The sequence below is a fragment of the Alexandromys fortis genome, unplaced genomic scaffold (assembly GCF_014885135.2).
Source record: "Alexandromys fortis isolate MF-2015 unplaced genomic scaffold, M_Fortis_MF-2015_v1.1 scaffold_237, whole genome shotgun sequence".
NCBI lineage: Eukaryota > Metazoa > Chordata > Mammalia > Rodentia > Cricetidae > Alexandromys > Alexandromys fortis.
Window position 1 is genome coordinate 1,543,708 of NW_026068137.1, and position 17,923 is coordinate 1,561,630.

The 17,923-nt window shown below is 46.9% G+C and overlaps 1 protein-coding gene across 2 annotated transcripts in view; it reads right to left on the minus strand.

Moving 5' to 3' along the window:
• The window catches only part of Pxdn (peroxidasin), an 86,229-nt gene that overhangs the window by 23,159 nt on the left and 45,147 nt on the right, over positions 1-17,923 (minus strand). Inside the window, exons 3-11 of one of the 2 annotated variants that reach the window (XM_050126520.1) lie at positions 16,994-17,065; positions 12,945-13,016; positions 9,839-9,910; positions 9,449-9,520; positions 7,213-7,382; positions 6,834-6,951; positions 4,004-4,173; positions 1,979-2,251; positions 317-433 (exon numbers count right to left, since the gene is read on the minus strand). In XM_050126520.1, coding sequence (XP_049982477.1) covers positions 317-433; positions 1,979-2,251; positions 4,004-4,173; positions 6,834-6,951; positions 7,213-7,382; positions 9,449-9,520; positions 9,839-9,910; positions 12,945-13,016; positions 16,994-17,065 — 1,136 coding nt within the window. The remainder of the gene's footprint in view (positions 1-316; positions 434-1,978; positions 2,252-4,003; positions 4,174-6,833; positions 6,952-7,212; positions 7,383-9,448; positions 9,521-9,838; positions 9,911-12,944; positions 13,017-16,993; positions 17,066-17,923) is intronic. The other variant, XM_050126521.1, reaches the window with a different exon arrangement.

Sequence of the window (17,923 nt, forward strand, 5' to 3'; positions counted from 1 at the left end):
CACACACCAAGTGCAGGAAATGAATGTGGGATGGCTCTGGCAGTCAGGGGATAAGCCCTGTTTTTGTGAGTTCTATGGGAACCTGGAAAAGTCTAGCCCCTACATGGTGAACCACTGCCCAGAAGACCCCAAGTCAATCCATGATGCCCACAGTGACCGTCCACGCTTCACTGCAAGGCAGGTTTTATGGAGGCCTCATCCTCTTCCAAAGCCACAGCTCACCCAATTAGAAAAGATACTGGTTTTGCCTGACCTAGAGGCAAGAGCACATGTTCCAGATGAACGAGAAGGTAGATGGTCCAGGGTGACATCTTACCTCCCTTGGTCCAGGCGATGACGGGCTGAGGGTAGCCCTTCGCTTCACACTGGAAGTCCACAGTCTGTCCTTCGATGACCACTCTGCTCTGAGGGGTCACGGTGAACTGAGGGAGGGCTGCGGGCACAGAGCACTGGAATGTGACACTAGAGACAACACCCTGTAAAGTCACCGTGTCTACTAGCAGCACAGCAAAAGGACTTGACCAAGGGTACCAAGTGTGTCTTCGCAGTTCCTCCAAGATTAAAACCTTCCATCTTGGAGGGAAACTTAAGGCATAAGAGGCGTCTAAGGGGAAGGAGACTACTACAGGGAAGTTTGTGAAGGCCGGAAGTAAATAACTCAAAAGAGCTTCAGGAAGTCCCCCAAACTGACCAGACTCACTAGGCTTCTTCCTCAAGACTATATAAACAATAACACTTGAAAAAGACACTCAGACAGTCCCAGCCACCTGGAAGAAGCAGATACCAGCCAAACAGCCTCAAAACAGCAAAGATCAGTTGAGCCAGGTAGAAAAATCAAAAACGGTTGAGCTGCTTGGGTGAGGCTCAGACAACTGGGCTAGCTGAAAAGGATGTTCTGTACCCTGTTGAGCTGTCTGCAGGCTGTGCAGCATGCTCCAGTTCCCTGCTTTAGTGAGCTGTTACCCATGCTTGGGGGTAGGGGGGGCCATTGTGATGCAGTTGACTTTGATTTATTTCTCTTCACCCATATTCCTGTAAATGACCCCAATAAAACACACTGGCCTACAAGTTGGACTTTGGTGATATCCGTACTTTGGTCTGCATTTACAGCTATATGCAAGGTGCATATGGCTTTGTAATCTAAGAAAAGACACAGCTATATGCAGAGCGCTCATACTGGCTCATGACCACTGTGACCTTGGCAGTGTATACTGCATACATATAACTGTAATGTCAGTACATTCAAAACTGTATGCAAGGCTCACACACTGACTCACTAGCACCATAACATCGGCTCGCACTCAGAGCTGTGTGCATGACACGCCCTGATTCACTTTCAGTGCCCAGGTATTCATGTCCACATTCACAGAGGCCAGTACCTGGGAGCTCTGTACACTGCAACCTCAAAGTCCTATTCTCCTAAAGAAAACAGTCTAACCACCAAATCATGTTTGCTAGGCCAAATGGAATGGATACTATAGATCTTAAAAAGGAAGGCGGAGCTGGAAAAATGGCTCAATTCCTAGAAGCCACATAAAGCAAAATTGGGCATGGTGCTAGGGAGGTGGGTCCATGAAGCTTCCTGGCCAGCCAGCCAAGCCTATTTGATGATTTCCAGGGTAGTGAGAAACTCAGTCTTAAATACAACAACAACAACCCAAAATTCCAAACCAGAATGATGCCTGACATTGTTCTCTGGTTTATAGATGCACAGCCACCCATATACAAATATACATATGCATGTTCACACAAGCATGCATATATATACAGATCCAAATAGCTAGACATGGTGGTGCACACCTTCATCCCAGCACTGGAGAGGAGGTCTGAATGTTCAAGGTCAGGCTAGGCTAGAAAGACCTAGTCTCTAAAAGCAAAGATAAGCGGAAGAGGAAATTAAGTAACAAGAGGCGCAAAGCCCCCGGGGCTGTTGCAGCTAAGCAAAGAGTAGAGTCTGACGGCACAAAAGGATGCTCACCTTGTACAATGATGAAGGCCGTGGCATGGATGCTGTCCACACTGTTGGACGCAAAGCACGTGTACTCCCCACTGTCACTCTGGTCCACATTCTGTATATACAGCCCTCCAGAGGGAGTGATATTCACTCGAGGGTCAACCGGCAAGGGTGTCCGGTCACCTCTGGTCCAGGTGATCTGCGGCAGAGGGTGGCCGGTGGCGCTGCACTCCAAAGTGACGCTCTCGCCCACCAGCACCTCTGTGTTCTGCGGCTGGATTACAAAAGTGGGTCGGGCTGTCACAAACAGAAATTGTCAATTAATTTCTTAGAGCTTCGCAAGGTTTCTACTTGGCATTTTTGATGTCCAGGCTGTCCACTCGCCCTAACGGCTTCCAAAATAAGCACAACCAACATTTAATTACATAATTTTTTGTTGTCTTGCCAACATAAATATGCAGACGGGGCTGAGGAAATGGCTCCGTAGGCAATAAGACACTTGCCATGTGAACACAGGGGTCTCGGTTTAAATGCCCAGCACACACAAGCTCAGATGTGGTAGGATGTATCATTGTAGCGCACATAAGGCAAGATGGGAAGCAGAAGTGGGATCCTTAGAAGCTAGAGGACCAGCTAGTTTGTCGTATATAGTGGTGACCAACAAGAGACCTTGCTTCAAACACGGTACAAGGCATGCGTGGATCAACAGCCAAGGTTGCCCACTCACCCCCACAATGGGCCACACATGGGTCCACAGGGGAAAAAAGTGCAGAAAACAAAATGGTGCCCACACTCGGGTCAACCAAAGGCAGGCAACCTGTAGACAGTGGTCGCTATGGAAGAGCTGTATTTTTTTCTTCCAGACAGACCCTAAAGTCTCTGAAGAACCTTTACTTCTGTTTATTATAAATACCCTGGCAGCCTGATTAAACCTTTGTGGTTGTCATTATTGGCACAAAAAATTGCAGGGTATATTTAAACCATATAAAAATATCCCTTTCATCACAGAAAGAAAAACGCAAATTGTGTCAACGCTAAATCTAGTGGAGGAATCCACGCCTTCGCTAGTATGTCTGCTAGGAAGGTTTTCACACACAGTGGGACCGCAGCAGACATTGACAGTCTGCCTGGAGAGAGGTAGGTAGTCATGGATATAAGAGAGGAAGCTACCCTTCTTGAAAATCAACCTACACAAGATTTCTTAAGTCTGTATTAAGACATATGTACAGGTATCTTTTATTTTTTATAACTCCTATGCTATTTCTTTTGGGTCCACAACCCTTATCCATAAACATGGAATCCAAAAAAAAAAAAAAAAAACCAAAAAACACTCTAAAAACTGTTTTGCAAAATTTGACATAAGTAGCAGGAGTCACTTCTAGTTTGTGTTGAGACTCTATATATACAGCTTTCCTTGTAGGCTATAGATTATGTTCTATGCTGCTTTTCTTTAAAAAAAAATGAAAACAAACAAAAACAATTCCAAAGAGATTGTGACCCATAGGTTGAGAACTGCTGGGTTATGGTGTTCCAGTGTCTGGCTCCACAGTGATCAGAGGCCAAGGACAGAACAGGGCCTGTGCCTGTGTAGCAGTGGTGTAAAGGCCACAGCTGTGTTTCCTCTGGTTTGGACAGATGTTTTACACTTTAAATATTATATGCAAGCACTTCAGCATAGGTATGCTAAATAAAAATCAGTATTTTAAAGTTTACTTTGAATAATTAAAGCCCTTGGCAAACAGAGGCCTCAGTGCCCCAAAGCATGTGGCTGTGCAGGAACCTGCAGTGACACACAGCAGCCTCTCCTGGTTCCAAGGCCATGTCTTACCTGTAGTAGTAACTCAGAGCTTCTGGGGCTGCCCCTGCAGCAGGGGGCTGCCATGGGTCTGAGGCAGGTTAGAATGACCTATATGACCTTATGTTTCAGGAATCCTGTGAGTCACTTGGGATGGGAACTTTACCATTGCAGACTTCATTGAGTTGGAGTGCAAAGAAAGGAGCAAGAAGTGGGTGGTTAGGGTGACCCTCACATGCCACATACTCACTCACCTGTAGACCCCAAGTACCTGAGGGTCACTTCGTGGGTTTTTGCCTCGCCAGCCACATTTTTTGCCATGCACTGGTAGACCCCCTCATCGGCCTCCTGTGTGTTCTGGATCATCAGTGTGCCGTCGTCCAGTAAGTTTAAGCGTGAATCCGTCTTCATGCTCAGCTCATTGCTATGGAGACAGAAACCGGTGTGCTCACTGCTCAAGCAGATACTGTACCCCTCCCAGGGGTCAGTCCTACAGTGGGCTCTAACGCTCTGGAAAGCAGGTGACACATGCCAGGCCCAGAGAACAAGAGTGACGACCTTCCAGGTATGTCCCCATCAGCAACTGTGACTTAGCAGTCATGTCTAGTTAAGTACACATATGTGTTCACTATTACACGCCCAGTCTAAATGCTTGAATGTGGTCCTAATTCCAAACAAGAAAAACATTAACCTAATGGAGAATGCAAATAAAACATTTCCCTTATTTTTGTAATTTTTTTAAATGTAGAAACACAGTTTTATATAATTAAAACCAAGAAGCTAGGTATTACTCCCATACCTATAATCTTAGTATTGAGAGGTAGAGGCAGAAGAATCCGAACTTCAAGGTCCTCCTCCACTACATAGCAAGTTAGAACCCAACCTGAAATGCATGAAATTCTGTCTCCAACAAACAAAACCACCTCCAGGGCTCCTCTCTTAGCTCCTTCATCTGGGTGCTTGTGGGTCAGCAGCAGGAATGCCAGGGAATCTCAGTTAGTGAGCAGCAAGCAGAGCTGGCACCAGAGGGAAGGCCTTGGGACTCTGACGCAAGGTCTTGCCATGTTTAGTTTTGTATTTTTAACTTAAGTACCATGTCTTCCATTTACAAATTGAAGGTATGAGGGGCTTGAGCCATACTGATGCTCCTTCCTCCCCGGTTTAACACAATGGTGAGGCACAATTGTCTATATTCTGTCAATTATATTTTAAATAAATGCTGATTGGCCAGTAGCCAGGCAGGAAGTATATAGGAGGGACAACCAGACAGGAAGTAGAGGCAGGACAATGAGAACAGGAGAATTCTGGGAAGAGGGAAGCTACCTCTGGAGTCCTGTCCAGACACAGAAGCAAGATGTGACCTGCCCAACTGAAAAAGGTACTGAGCCATATGGCTAACACAGATAAGAACAATGGGCTAATGTAAGTTCTAAGAGTTAATAAGAAGCCTGAGCTAATGGGCCAATCAGTTTATAACTAATGTAGACCTCTGTGTGATTTTCTTTTCTTTTCTTTTCTTTTTTTTTTTTTTTTTGTTTTTTTGTTTTTCGAGACAGGGTTTCTCTGTGGCTTTGGAGCCTGTCCTGGCACTAGCTCTGTAGACCAGGCTGGTCTCGAACTCACAGAAATCCGCCTGCCTCTGCCTCCCGACTGTGATTTTCTTTGGGACACAACAACTGTGGGAACCGGGCAGAGAAAACTCTGTCAACATTCTAACACTTTAGAAACCCTCCTGGAGTTGCCCCTGATTTTCACTCCCATCAGCCCCAGAGCCACCCAATGACATGGAGGTTTTCAAAGGATGAACGTCTCTCACATTTCTCCCCTGCACAGCTTGGATCCAAGATCAATGTGACCAACTCAAAACCTGGCACAATCCTGTGGTCCTCACGACTCTGTTGCATCTTTCCACTGTGCCCCTGAACTCTCCCAAACATTGAGGGTCCACTCTTTTATTTGCTTTGTCTGTTAACAGAACTTTACCTAAGAGAGGTTCCTGTTGGCTGTGGAATCTGGGTCTCTGCTGGAACAAGGATAACTTGACAGTCAGTATCTGAACCTTCTGTTCCTGAACTTGGCTAGTGATGTTGTCAAGGAGGCCTATCTGCTTCCCAATGGCTGGACATAGCCAGTGAGTTTGGCATGAACACACTGCGAGCCAGACCATGAGTGCAATTCTCACTCTTGGCACAAACGGATATAAGAGGCAATTACATGAGGCTTTTGTGTTCAGGATTTCCCTCTAAGGATTTCACCTTCAAAATCTAAGTTTAAAGATGCTTCATGTCACTACAGACAAGTCCTATCACTAGGCATCTTGACCATATTCTAGACTGGGTCTGGCCTATATCATTATCATTAGTGCCTGCTCCAACCCCTCTTCCCTACTCTCTGTGCCCGTTCCCCTCCCACACTGAACCCAACACCCAGCTCTCAGATCCAGCTGGAGGGATGCTCCCACAGCTGGGCCCGAGTGCCAGCATGCAGACAACCTCTTCTGCCGTCCATGAACAACTGCTACAAGGTGAGAGGCAGTTTGCAGAATGAAGAGAAGCTCATTTACACAGGACAAGACTCCAGAAGCCCAAGAGGGACTGTGTAGACTCATTATAGCCTGCAAACTCAGGTCTCAAAGAAGACATGGACCAATGACATCAGCTGCCTCTAACCCCAAAAAGTCCATCAGCATGGCTCAGGTCCAAAACCTTACTACATCTTGAAACACTAGAGGCCTTGGCTAGAGAACAGGTAGGCATGAATAAACATACAGCATTTCCCCACCTCCCACTTGATGGGGTAAGAAAGTTCCAAAATGCTGCCAGGTCAGTGATAGACCAGGGGAAAGAGACCTGTGGCCTACAAGGAATGAGTCCCAGTGGGGAGAAAGGCCTTTGCCCAGTAACTCAGGCTCCAGTCAGCTACTGTATGGAAGAGGGAAGGTATGGAATCTTTTCTTCCTTTCCGTCTCCCTACATAGAAGAGGAAGGTGTCTGTCAAGGATGGGGAGCCCTATGGGAATACATAGGCTCCTCCTGATATGGCCCCCAGGGCTTCAGGGACATTTCTGCTCTACACACAACTCACTTGTTTCGAAGCCAGATGATCTCAGGTTTGGGGTTTCCCTCAGCCCTGCAGGTAAAGTACACTGTGTTCCCTGATGTGACATCTGCGTCCTGTGGCTCTGATGTGATCCGGGGTCGTTCTACATGTAAGAAATGAACACCATGGAGAAACATGAGGCTCACAGAGACGGGAACCCAAATCAGAATCCTCACGACCAGGTGATACTGCAAGGCCCAAATACATATCTCAACACAGACACCCTGCAAAAATGATACTCTGTCTTCTCCAAATTTTAGCCTTCTATGACAGAAGACAAGTCAGTCCATCTGCAATATCTGGGGTAAGTCTGGATTCCTGGGGTCATACTGGTCCTTCAGCAGAGATTCCAGGACCCACTCACCACAGTTCAGCTCTTCTGGAGTGATGGTAGCCACAGAGCGTCCTTGGATGCGTCTCGGATACTCGCAGGTGGCTGCTGCCTGCGCGTTCCCAGACTGAGCGTAGGTCTTCAGCAGATCTGCCAACCACAGTATTTCACAATCGCAGTGAAGCGCATTTGAGTCCAATCGCCTAGGGAAAGAAGTCATGAAGATATCCAGGAGTTAAGGAGACTTTGACCCATCCTAGGGAGATCAACCGCCAGGTTCTGGAGCCTCAAGGGATGCCAAAGATGATGAGCATCTGGGCGTTGATCATGCAAGGAATTAGTTTTCATAGGAAAGAATCTGAAGGGCTGAGAGGGGTGGTAATGGTCAAGTATCTACAGAAAAGCCTGAGAGTCTAAAGCCCTGAAGAAGTAAAGTCAACCAGTGACCAAACAGTTAGCTTCAAACCCAGGAATGGGCTGTGGATTTAACCCAGTAGGAGAACATTTGCCCACCATGCTGGAGGCCGTAGGTTCAATCTGAACACAGCAAAAGCAAAACAAACAAAAAAACATGGCAAGCATGAGTTAGACAAGTTGTGGACTTTCCTGAGAGTCAGTGACAGGTCACAACAATGTTCCAGAGTAGTTTGTATCTATGGGAGCATCAAACAGCAGAGTTCTATCTCGTGGCTGAGGCAGCTCCAGGGTAACGGCACTGTGAGGACAAACTCTGCCTCCCTAGCTAGAGCCGGCAGGATCCCTCACTGTGAAAATTGCTCCACCCTGATAGGCCATGAGGCACATGGTCTGAATATTATCAGATGTAAAGAGGCAAGCCATTTCCACCCTAAGAGTGACTTAAATGGGCACAGGAACTAACTGGGGACCATGACCAATTATAGGGATTGAATTCTGCATAAAACCACTACAAGGTACACACTCCACAACCTGGTACCCCAGGGCAAGACAAATGCTTACTTCACAAATGTCCAGGGCATTAGCTCAGAGGCGACGGGGACCCAGAACTGGTACCACTCCACAAATCAATATCCCCTAGCAGAAATACGGCAAATAAGATGTACCACCCCAAGCTCAGGTAAGAAATGGGCACTGGGTTGGACAAGAGCTGTCACTTACTGGGGTAACCAGTCTGCAATCCACTTCTGAATAGCAAGACCCTACAGTCCAAACAGGACCAAGGGGGCAGCAGAGAGTCTGGGTGGGCAATTCAGCATGGCACAAGTGCCCAGTCTACCCCAGCCATCTGAGTGAGCTAGAAGGAGGTCACATACCATCTAGACAGCTCCATGGAAGTGGGCCTTTCAGTAAGGGCAAAGGGCAACTCTTACGAGCTTAGCCTTGATCTCCAAATCTAGGCTGTTCATGTTGAGCAGTGCAGAGCCAGCCAGATAAGGAATGTGCTGGGCTAGAAGGGCTGGCATTCCCCTACAAGAGCAGCTGTACACTGGGAAATCCATCAGCAAGCTAGTCCACGGGTCGCCCCATCCTTTGCCTTGGGCCTCCCTGACATATATGTGCCAACGTCTTCCTTTCCATTTATCCACCAGAGATAAGAGTTTTCGTCCTGTCTTCCTACCCTGAATGTGGATTCACCTTGTCTAGTAATTTCTTTTCTGAAGACAGAGGTTTTGATTCATGGATGATAACGCAACAGCTTACTCAGAGATGAAGTCATGAGTGCTGGAGCCCATTAGAGACACTGCACAGTTCAGTAACACCTTAACTAGGCAAGTGCTCTATAGAGACCACAGGACAACAATCAAGGCTGTTAAAAAACTCCATGAGCACTAAAATACCTTGATTCTATTATAATAGTAAGTATGCAAAGCTGATTTCAGGAGGCCTTAAAAGAAAAGCGAGTAGGCACCAATCTGTTGACTCAGGTAAACGAATTTCAAAAAAAGGAACTGGAGGCCTAAACATGAAGATGCTTCCACTCTGCCATCCTCACCAATAAAATATGTACCTCACAATTAAAACTTAATTGGGGGAATTTAAACGTCATTTTAAACACTGTCTCAAGATCCTTATTAGCGAACCAGCCTGCTGGTACACGTGAGTCATCTGCCCGCCTCTTCACACCGAAATAGACTCAACAGGCCCGCCTTCCCGACATTTAGATGTCTCTGAAGACTTTTCTGGAGCTGGAGATTCTTTGGCCAGACCAGAGAACGGTCCAGATGAATGAACTAGGAGAGAGGGCGTCCCACAGACATTGCAGGCAGCAGACACCCAAAAGCACACTTACAGCCTTTTCATAGACTCCAAGTGGCTGAATGTCCCAGGAACCAAGTGTGTAATACGGTTGTTGTGTAAAAATCTGTGGAAAGAGAAAATAGAACAAAGCTACATGAGAAACAAACAAACACGCGAAACTTCCTAAGCATGCCAAAAGGAGCCCAAGAGGTCAAATGTCTCATCCATTGTGTTTCCTTAGTATGAGTGAATTTGATAGCCATGTGCTTCAGGTCAAGAAATAACTGGATCTCTTTCCTATTTTATTACCAGGCCTAGACGCCTACTTCCGATTATTAGCCAAGAGATCAATTTCAGACCAAGAAGTGTCAAGCAAACATTGACCGTTCTGGCAGCATGAGCTGGGCCCCGACTACAAATTAAAGAGAGAAGCTGAACTCACAATCTCTCCAGCTTCGGCAGGTGCTGGAAGGATTCCGGGTCCAGAGTTTCTATCTGATTGAAGTGCAGGTACCTAGGGGATTGAAAAAGCGGCACAACGTGAACGACCTACCGAACTTTACAACCCAGAATTTTGGCTCCGACATTTTTTCCACACATCCACATGTCACTAGGTACTGCCCTGTGCTCTGTACTGGTGTGGAGACAGGAAGACACAGGTGAGAGCAGTCAGGCTGTCTTATAGTCGCTTGACCCACACAGGACTTAGCAAGCCCTGGGTCTCCATGAACCCAAGTGGTCAGGATAGTGGCCCAGCCACTTCATATCAATCTATAAAATACCCAGCGACAGGTAACAAGGAAGAACCAAAAGCAGCCTAGCAGACAGGACCCCTGTCCATGGGCGTGCACAGGACTCCTTCGCTCTAAGCGGTCAATGCTTCCATGTGACACTGAGAACACAGTAGTTATAGAACCAGGCACCCAGGCAGGAGATGAGATGAGGTGGTGAACTTCCCTGGGGTCCTTAGTCATACAGAATACCCAGAGTCCATACTTCTTTCTATTTAAGATGTCTCCTTAGTTCAAACAATTTACCATTCCATTCTCCCGAAAGCTAGTTTGCTCATTTTGAAAGTTGGTGGGACTTTTTTCCGCTCAATAAAACATTGGTCATCTTTCCTACCCAGATTTCATTGGCCTAGAGAAAAGCCTTCACGCAGGTAGCCATGGTAACAGATACTTCCGTTCAAATAAGGGCCAGAGACAGAAACAAGCAGTGGAGCCAACACGCAGCCTAGTTCACCACAACTCCACATAAAGCCTTGTTCTCCGAACTCATTTTTATTAGCTCCGAGATTAGCATGACTTCTGGGTTCCCAGATGAGTTTCTTTCCCTGGCCACTCCCCAGGCATAACTAACCCAGAGCCTCCTAAACTCTGGGGGCCACAGTCTACAGTCTGCCTCTCCTTCCTTGGGCACACAGCACCATGGCCCCCCTGACCCTCCTTGGGTGCAGGAGTGTACCCCTCACTCCCATGCGACAATGTGTTTGCAAGACAAGAAAGAGAAAGGACATTGAGGTCAGCGATTGCTCCAGCACTAAATCTGATGCAAGAATACCAAAGGAGGCAGGACCAAAGAGAAATCCTCAGTCCCCATCATGTGTGCCTGGTGTGTGCTAGGAAGCTGTGACCAGTTCCTTATAGTCCCCACGCCCCGGGGGCTCACATGAACTGCCAACACTGGGGAGCTTCTGGGGAGTCTCTGGTTGAACCTGTGAGTCCTCAGCTAAGATGGAAGAAGAAGCGGGAACAAAAGCGGGATATTCGAGACCCCCAGGGCAGGTAGCACGGTTTGTGTTCAAAGCCCTTTATCCTGCGTGAAGTGTGGACAGGTGGGCCTCAGACATCCTGCCCTAAGAAGCACCAGGGACAGTGGTTTTCAGAGTTTGCAAACCTCTGGACTGCTGGGGCTCCAGGTAGAATCTGGGCACCATCACCCTTCACTGTACAGCTGAGAAAATGGAGGACAGGGAGTGACTCCTCATGGAAACGGAGCACCATTGCTGACTCAGTGTGTGGCAAAGAGAGGATGATGAGGGTCCCCTGAGGACCGATTTGAAAATGCACAGTGGATCCCAGCACAGCCCCAGGGCTCTCCACCCAGGCTTCCCCTGCCTCATGGTTCCCACTGTCCCTGCTGAGTGACTAGGACCTGCAACTTCTGCAGGCGAGGGAAGAGTCTGAGGTAGAGCCAGCAGGCACTCTCTTCCCAGTTGCAGACTCCACACAGACCTCAGACAGAGCCTGAGGCCTGAGGCCTTTTTGACACACTGACCTGCTCCTCTGGCCATGCCCCCAAGTCCACTATGGTACTCAGTTCTCAGAAAGAAAGCTGAACCCCAGCAGCAGCAACCTTCCTCCCCTAGTATGGGGTTTTCTAAAACCCCTACTGACTCAGAATGCTGCTCCCTGTCACCAGAAAGCCTCACAGGCTACTTCACAGAAGTCACTCAAACCCGCTTGCTCTTTATTCCCCCTGGCTGGGCTCTGTCACTGGACTTGCTGCCAGCTAGGTACCAGGATGACTTCGTGAAAACAGAATGGGCGTCTTTGTAAATGCCCACAGCAGCCGAGTCTCCAGATTTCCAGGAGTTTTTGCAATAAACCTGGATTCCTTGTTTCATCTGTCTGAAGAAATTTATGCAAGGCCTTACAAATAATCTCTTCTGAACACGCGTGTGCCCCTCCCTAGGCTCCCAGACCTGCCTAATGACTAAGCTCCTATGTGGCTAGAGGTGTACCACACGGGCTGCTGCAGCGCACAGCCCTGCCTGCTGCTGCCCGGACCCAGCTGTGCCGGTCCTCCAGGATAACACGGGAACAGGCACAGGACTAGAGTGCAAGGCTACTCCTTCAGTACATCTAACAGCTGTTTTCCATCCATGAAATTGTAAAGCCAAGATAGCCTAAAATCCCACAAGGATTGCCTCAGCTTACTGTGTGGAAGGTCGCTAGCCAGACACATAAACCAGAAAATCCTTCACAACTTTACTGGAACCTCATGCAGATAAAAACAAAACAAAACAAAAAGCACAATGACTTATTTTATAACAAAGTGCAAGTTCATGTGTGGCTAAGGAAACAGAGGGCACTTTGGCACACTCAGCACCTACAAGGGGGTAAGGCATGTGGTCTCCAAAAGAATGGCACCCCATGGCCGAAACCGCACATGGCTCTGAACACAGATCCTGTCCCCTGCTGGACACTCCTACCACAACAGAATCTACCTTGGGCTTGTTTGCATGTCTGTGTTTCCACCACCACGTGAACACCAAATTTCTTACTGTTGGACAGGAAAGCAAGTTACGTTCCCGTTCCTGCAAATGGTGAACCCAGGGCCAGGCTCTGGTGCAGAGATGAAACACAGCAATGTCTGCTCTCGGGTGGGCGCAGGGTAGCAAGGTGGGTGAAAAACGCCCACTGCTGCTTCTCCTCGTCATGCACATCCTCCCTGCACCCCGGGAAGTACAGACATGCATCATGCAATCAGTCATCTGTCCCTAAGGGAGGCAGGAAGGCAGATGGCAGGGAGGGGACACTTACAGTTGCTCTAGAGAGGCAAGTCCCTTAAATGCTTGCCTGTCAATTGACTGGATCTCATTCTTGTACAAATAGCTGAAACAAGAAACATGGAGGAGTATTAGCATACACATGAGCGTTCACCTCCAGGGGGGAAGGACTGAGCAGACACAAGGAGAACAGTTTAAAATCAATGACTGCAGGAGGGCACAAACAAGACATTACGCTGCGGGTACCAGGCCACTCTCAATAGTCAACTTCTCTTAACTTCAAGGATCAAGAGCAAGGGGGTCCACAGATTCTCCTATGTGTCTACTGAGGTCCTGACATCTGCTTCCAAGCCTGAGAAGATAAAATGATTTCTCTACACATGTACAAGGCATTGACTGTAAGATCACAGCCAGCGCTTTCAACGAAAAAGAAACACCAGCACAGCTCTGGGAAAACAGGGTGTCTTGAATTCCTCTCGCACCCAAAGCCCATTCTTCTACAGCAGATGACTCCTTCCCAAGAGTCATGTGTGCCACAGAGTCTGTTTGGATTGGCCTATAATCTAAGAAGGGACTTTATATTATATTTCGTGCTAACAGGAGCACTGTGTGACGTTCCTAACTCAGGGTCCTTCAACAGTCCGTGGGAGCAGGATACAATGATCCTTCCATAGGTTCCTTCGCCTTCGTTCTGCATGAAGGGTGACCAAATACAAACCCCTGATCCTCTGCAGAGAAACCCCAACCTGACTCAGCATAGGCAAGCATTGCCACTGTGAAGTGCCATGGTTCCGGAAGGAGCTACCCAGAATGTGTGCTGGAGCTACCTCAGTGTGACATCTTAACATGTGGACAAGCCAGGCCTGCACTGTCCCTCAGCACCCACACCTTGGTAGCTATCTGGGTGGCTCTGGAGGGCACTATGAGTTAGAGATGATTTCCCTGCCCTCCGGGATTGGTGGGTCTGCCATGTCCTTTATTATAAATGGTTTGTCCTCATTTGTGACTCAGGCAGAGGTCAAGTCAAAGGCAAACTCTCTGCAGGAGAAACTTACACTTCAAGCTGATGGCTCAGCATCTACTGTTACTACTGTGTTCATCTACTTTCCATGAACATACATCAAGGGTGTGTGTGTGTTGTATGATGAAATTAAAAAGGATATCATGGAAACAGAGAATGGGACATTAAGGGAAGTGGGAAGCAGAGGGAGTAATGAATTTCGGTAAGGACAGAGCAGAAGTTGGGGTTGATGGAAGGGGGAAGTCAGTGGGAGAGAAGGCACACTGAGGGCAATGGAGTCTAGGAACCAATGAGAAAGCGTCATGACACCTGTGTATGAAGACGCCATAATAAAACCCAGTCCTTTGTGAGCTAACATTAATAAACATAGAAAATTAAAACTGAAAAATATGAATAGCAACAAACAAAAAGATGTGTGAGAAAAAGGGAAATAAAATTAAAAACAGACAACATTCTTTGTCTTAATTCTTGGGGTACGACATGTTCAAAATCCCACTTCATGGGACTGGACCTTCTCAAAGGGTCTCACCCCTTCCTTCCGTGAGAATCACTAAAGTGGCCCCCCAAAGAACCGTAAACTTTAGCACCCAGGACCCAACAACAGCCCAGCACCTACAACAAAAGCCTATCAGGAATTGGTCCTCCAGGCTCTTTGAAACCATGCACCTATAGTAAAAACTCAACCTTTCTGCACCCCAGTTTCTTAAATGGACAGAATCGCTGAGCTAAGTAACTATGCACAAGGGTTTTAGCAACTTCCTGGTACATGTCCACTTCTTAGGCCTGAGTTACCACAGCCTCCTGTGTCCACTTCTTAAAGCAAAACACCAAAGAATGTGGCCTTCTTCTAATACAGGGAGACAGAGTCATTGTGAGGGGTATGTAAATAATTCAGTCCAACTAATTTATATGAATGTGTGTGTTTATAAAGACACTGTGGTACTGGGGGTACAGCTAAAAGGTGGAGGGGCAAATCTCTAGATTCCATGCCCAGTACCACAAAACAAGACATTTAAAAACAAAAGACACCGGAGCACAATTCATTTCCTTAAGAATAAAAAAAAGTTGATGTTCTAATAATTCATTGTAATTTCTTATTTTACACTTGATCCTTGTACCATGTACTCTGTCTCAAGCAGCCATCTCATCATTGGGAAATAAAGAAATGAAGCAGGTGACCAGTGCCTGAATAGAAGTAATGGCGGTCCAGAAAATAAGGACTACGCAAAGTTAAAAAAAAAATTAACCAATATCCACAAGGCTGAAATAATAAACTTTAGACATAATCTTTTTCTTTTTAAAAATATTTATTTATTTATTTATTTATTTGATGTGTGTTGGTGTTTTGCCTGCATGTACGCCTTGTGTGAGGGTGTCAGAATCCCTTGAACTGGAGTTAGAGACATTTGCAAGCTGCCATGTGGGTTCTAGGACTGGAACCTGAGTCCTCTAGATGAACGGCCAGTGTTCTCAACAGCTGAACCATCTCTTCAGCCCCTAGGCATATTCTTAAACATGTAAAATACTATTATTATATTGATGTTCAACGTGCTCTCCCAATGTGATCTCCCAGGGAACTGGAGGACAAAGCCAGCAGGGACCTGCACAAAGCACACTGCGGGAGGCATTGGGCTCCAGTTTTGGCAGCCTGTCTCCCCGTGTGACCTGGTGTAACTGTCTCTATGGAGACCTACTGTCCTGACCCCACTCTAAGCTAGGGGAGGGAGAGAAGCCAGAGTATGGCTGTTTGGAAGGGAAGCAGCCAAAGGTAAGGCCAGCACGTATGGTTTAAAAGACGTTGTGGAAGACAGTACCCCAAACTTCTTGAGACTGAGTGTATTCTCAGAAGGAAAAACAAAGTGAAACATAAAAAGGTTAAAAATGCAGGTGCATGCACAGCGATGCTGGCATCAGCTGACTCCACTTTCCAGGAAATCAATCCTCCCTGGTAGAACTTGCACGGCAACAACAAGGAGGTCAACAGCAAAAGTTGGGAGCAGAAGCCTGCCATCCTGGCTGCAAGCATCAGCCCCGAGAGTACCTATGCCAAAGGAGTTGGGGGCAGGGTTTGCAAACAACACTGGCACTGAGGAAAATGTATTCCAGTAAACAGAGCGGTAGGGAGGTCCACCGGCATCTCAGGTCAAAACTGATTTCCAGTACACATCAACAGTGAAAAAAAAAAAAAAAAAAAAAAGATTAAAAAAAAAAAAAAAAAAAAGCTCAAAACCAAGGTGTTTCCATGCATTATGGTGTGGATTTCCCTGACAAAAATAACTGACAACATGGCTCACTTTGGGAAGTCAGCAGCTAAGGTCCTAAAAGAATTGTTCTTATTCTGGGCACAACCATACGACACCATCTTTTCCTCAACTCTTCCCATTTACACTAAGCACCTAGGCAGGGTACTAAGCTGGTCCAAGACAGGATATTCCTCTGTGACCCCAGGCTAACCTTAAACTTGAGGGGGTCCTCAAGTGTTAGACTCATAAACAACACTCCTGGCGTTTAAACATGTTTTTAAAGAATAACGATTTTCTAAACTTCATCGCTGACTTCAACAAGTAAGAGATGATCTGAACCATAAAAGCAAATACTCAAATAAAAAACACTTCACTAGATAAAAATCAAAAGAGGCAGAATTCAGGAAGATGAAAACATTACCGGAAATTAGTGACACTCCAGAGAAATTAGCACTTTGCAGTCAGAACCCAACTACAGCTGGAAAAGCAGCTGAGACCTCATCAGCTACAGCATGCGTTTCTCTGTGCGTATACCCCAGGGGGCTGTGTGTGTGCACTGCCCCGCCCACCCTGGAAAGTCATAGCGCCCAGCCCACAGCTGCCAAAGGCAGTACATATGTGCGTGTCACTCAGCCCACGTCGCCTATCACTTATACAGACGACAACACGCTGTAGAATCTCACTCACCTAAAACTGAAACTGAAAGACATGTGGGATGGTGTCTTTACAGTAACCCCCAAACAGGACAAGCCTTACTTCTACGTTTAAATACTCTAAAGACAGCACGTTTGTAGGGCTGAAAGCCGCCCCACAACTTACAGGTATTTTAGGTTCTCCAGGTCCTCAAAGGCACCACTGGGAATCCTCTTGATCTGGTTATTGTTGAGAAGCCTGTGGGAGAAAATGCCAAGAGATGTTTGTAAAACAATCAAAAACGTTTCCAAATTATACTAGGGAAAACGATTTCTGTAGCCTTGAAAGGGTCAGAAAATGATGAAATATAGCCCTTACTGCCAGTGGTCATTAAATCCCAGCTCGGGAAACAGCTTGAGTTACTATGGTTACCAGATTACCTCTCTTTGCCATGGTCATAGACATTAAAGAGGTAAACTCCCTCTGCTAAACACAGGAGGATGCATCTTTCCAAAACCACTTTTCCGTGTCTCTGATCTGGCAGGACTAAGGGCCCATTTACCACACTGAATACGATGTTTGTCTCTGAGGTTTGCCATTCTTCCACAGGATGAGGAGCTGTGCAGAGCCACCTCCCTCTCACTCTGCCCTTCAGGACTTGGTTCCTTATTTCTACACCACTAGGATCAAAGCTCTGTGGTGTCACTCAGTGGCTCCAAAGCCTTGTCTATTGTCAGGAGCCATTTCCCCTCTAACAATCATTACAGGAACCATCACCCTGGAGAGTCTGCAGAGAACCTCACACCCATAATTATGTTCTATTGACAGAATGCCCCTCATCCAATTAACTGTTAATCTTAGCGGAACCCGCCTCACATTCCAGCTATCCAGGGAACCAGGTGTGGCAACTTGTGACTTCTGGCCTGTCTGTCCAACCGAGCTACGTGACCGGAAACACGCGGCAAGAATCCAGTTACCCTACCCCCCATTCCTTACCATATATAAACTGTAACCCGTCCCTAATAAACGGAGGCTTTGACAAATCTGCTTGGCCTCCTTCTTCTGTCTTAGCTCATTCCCTTCCAGGTAGCGCCCCTCCGAGACCCTGGAGTAACT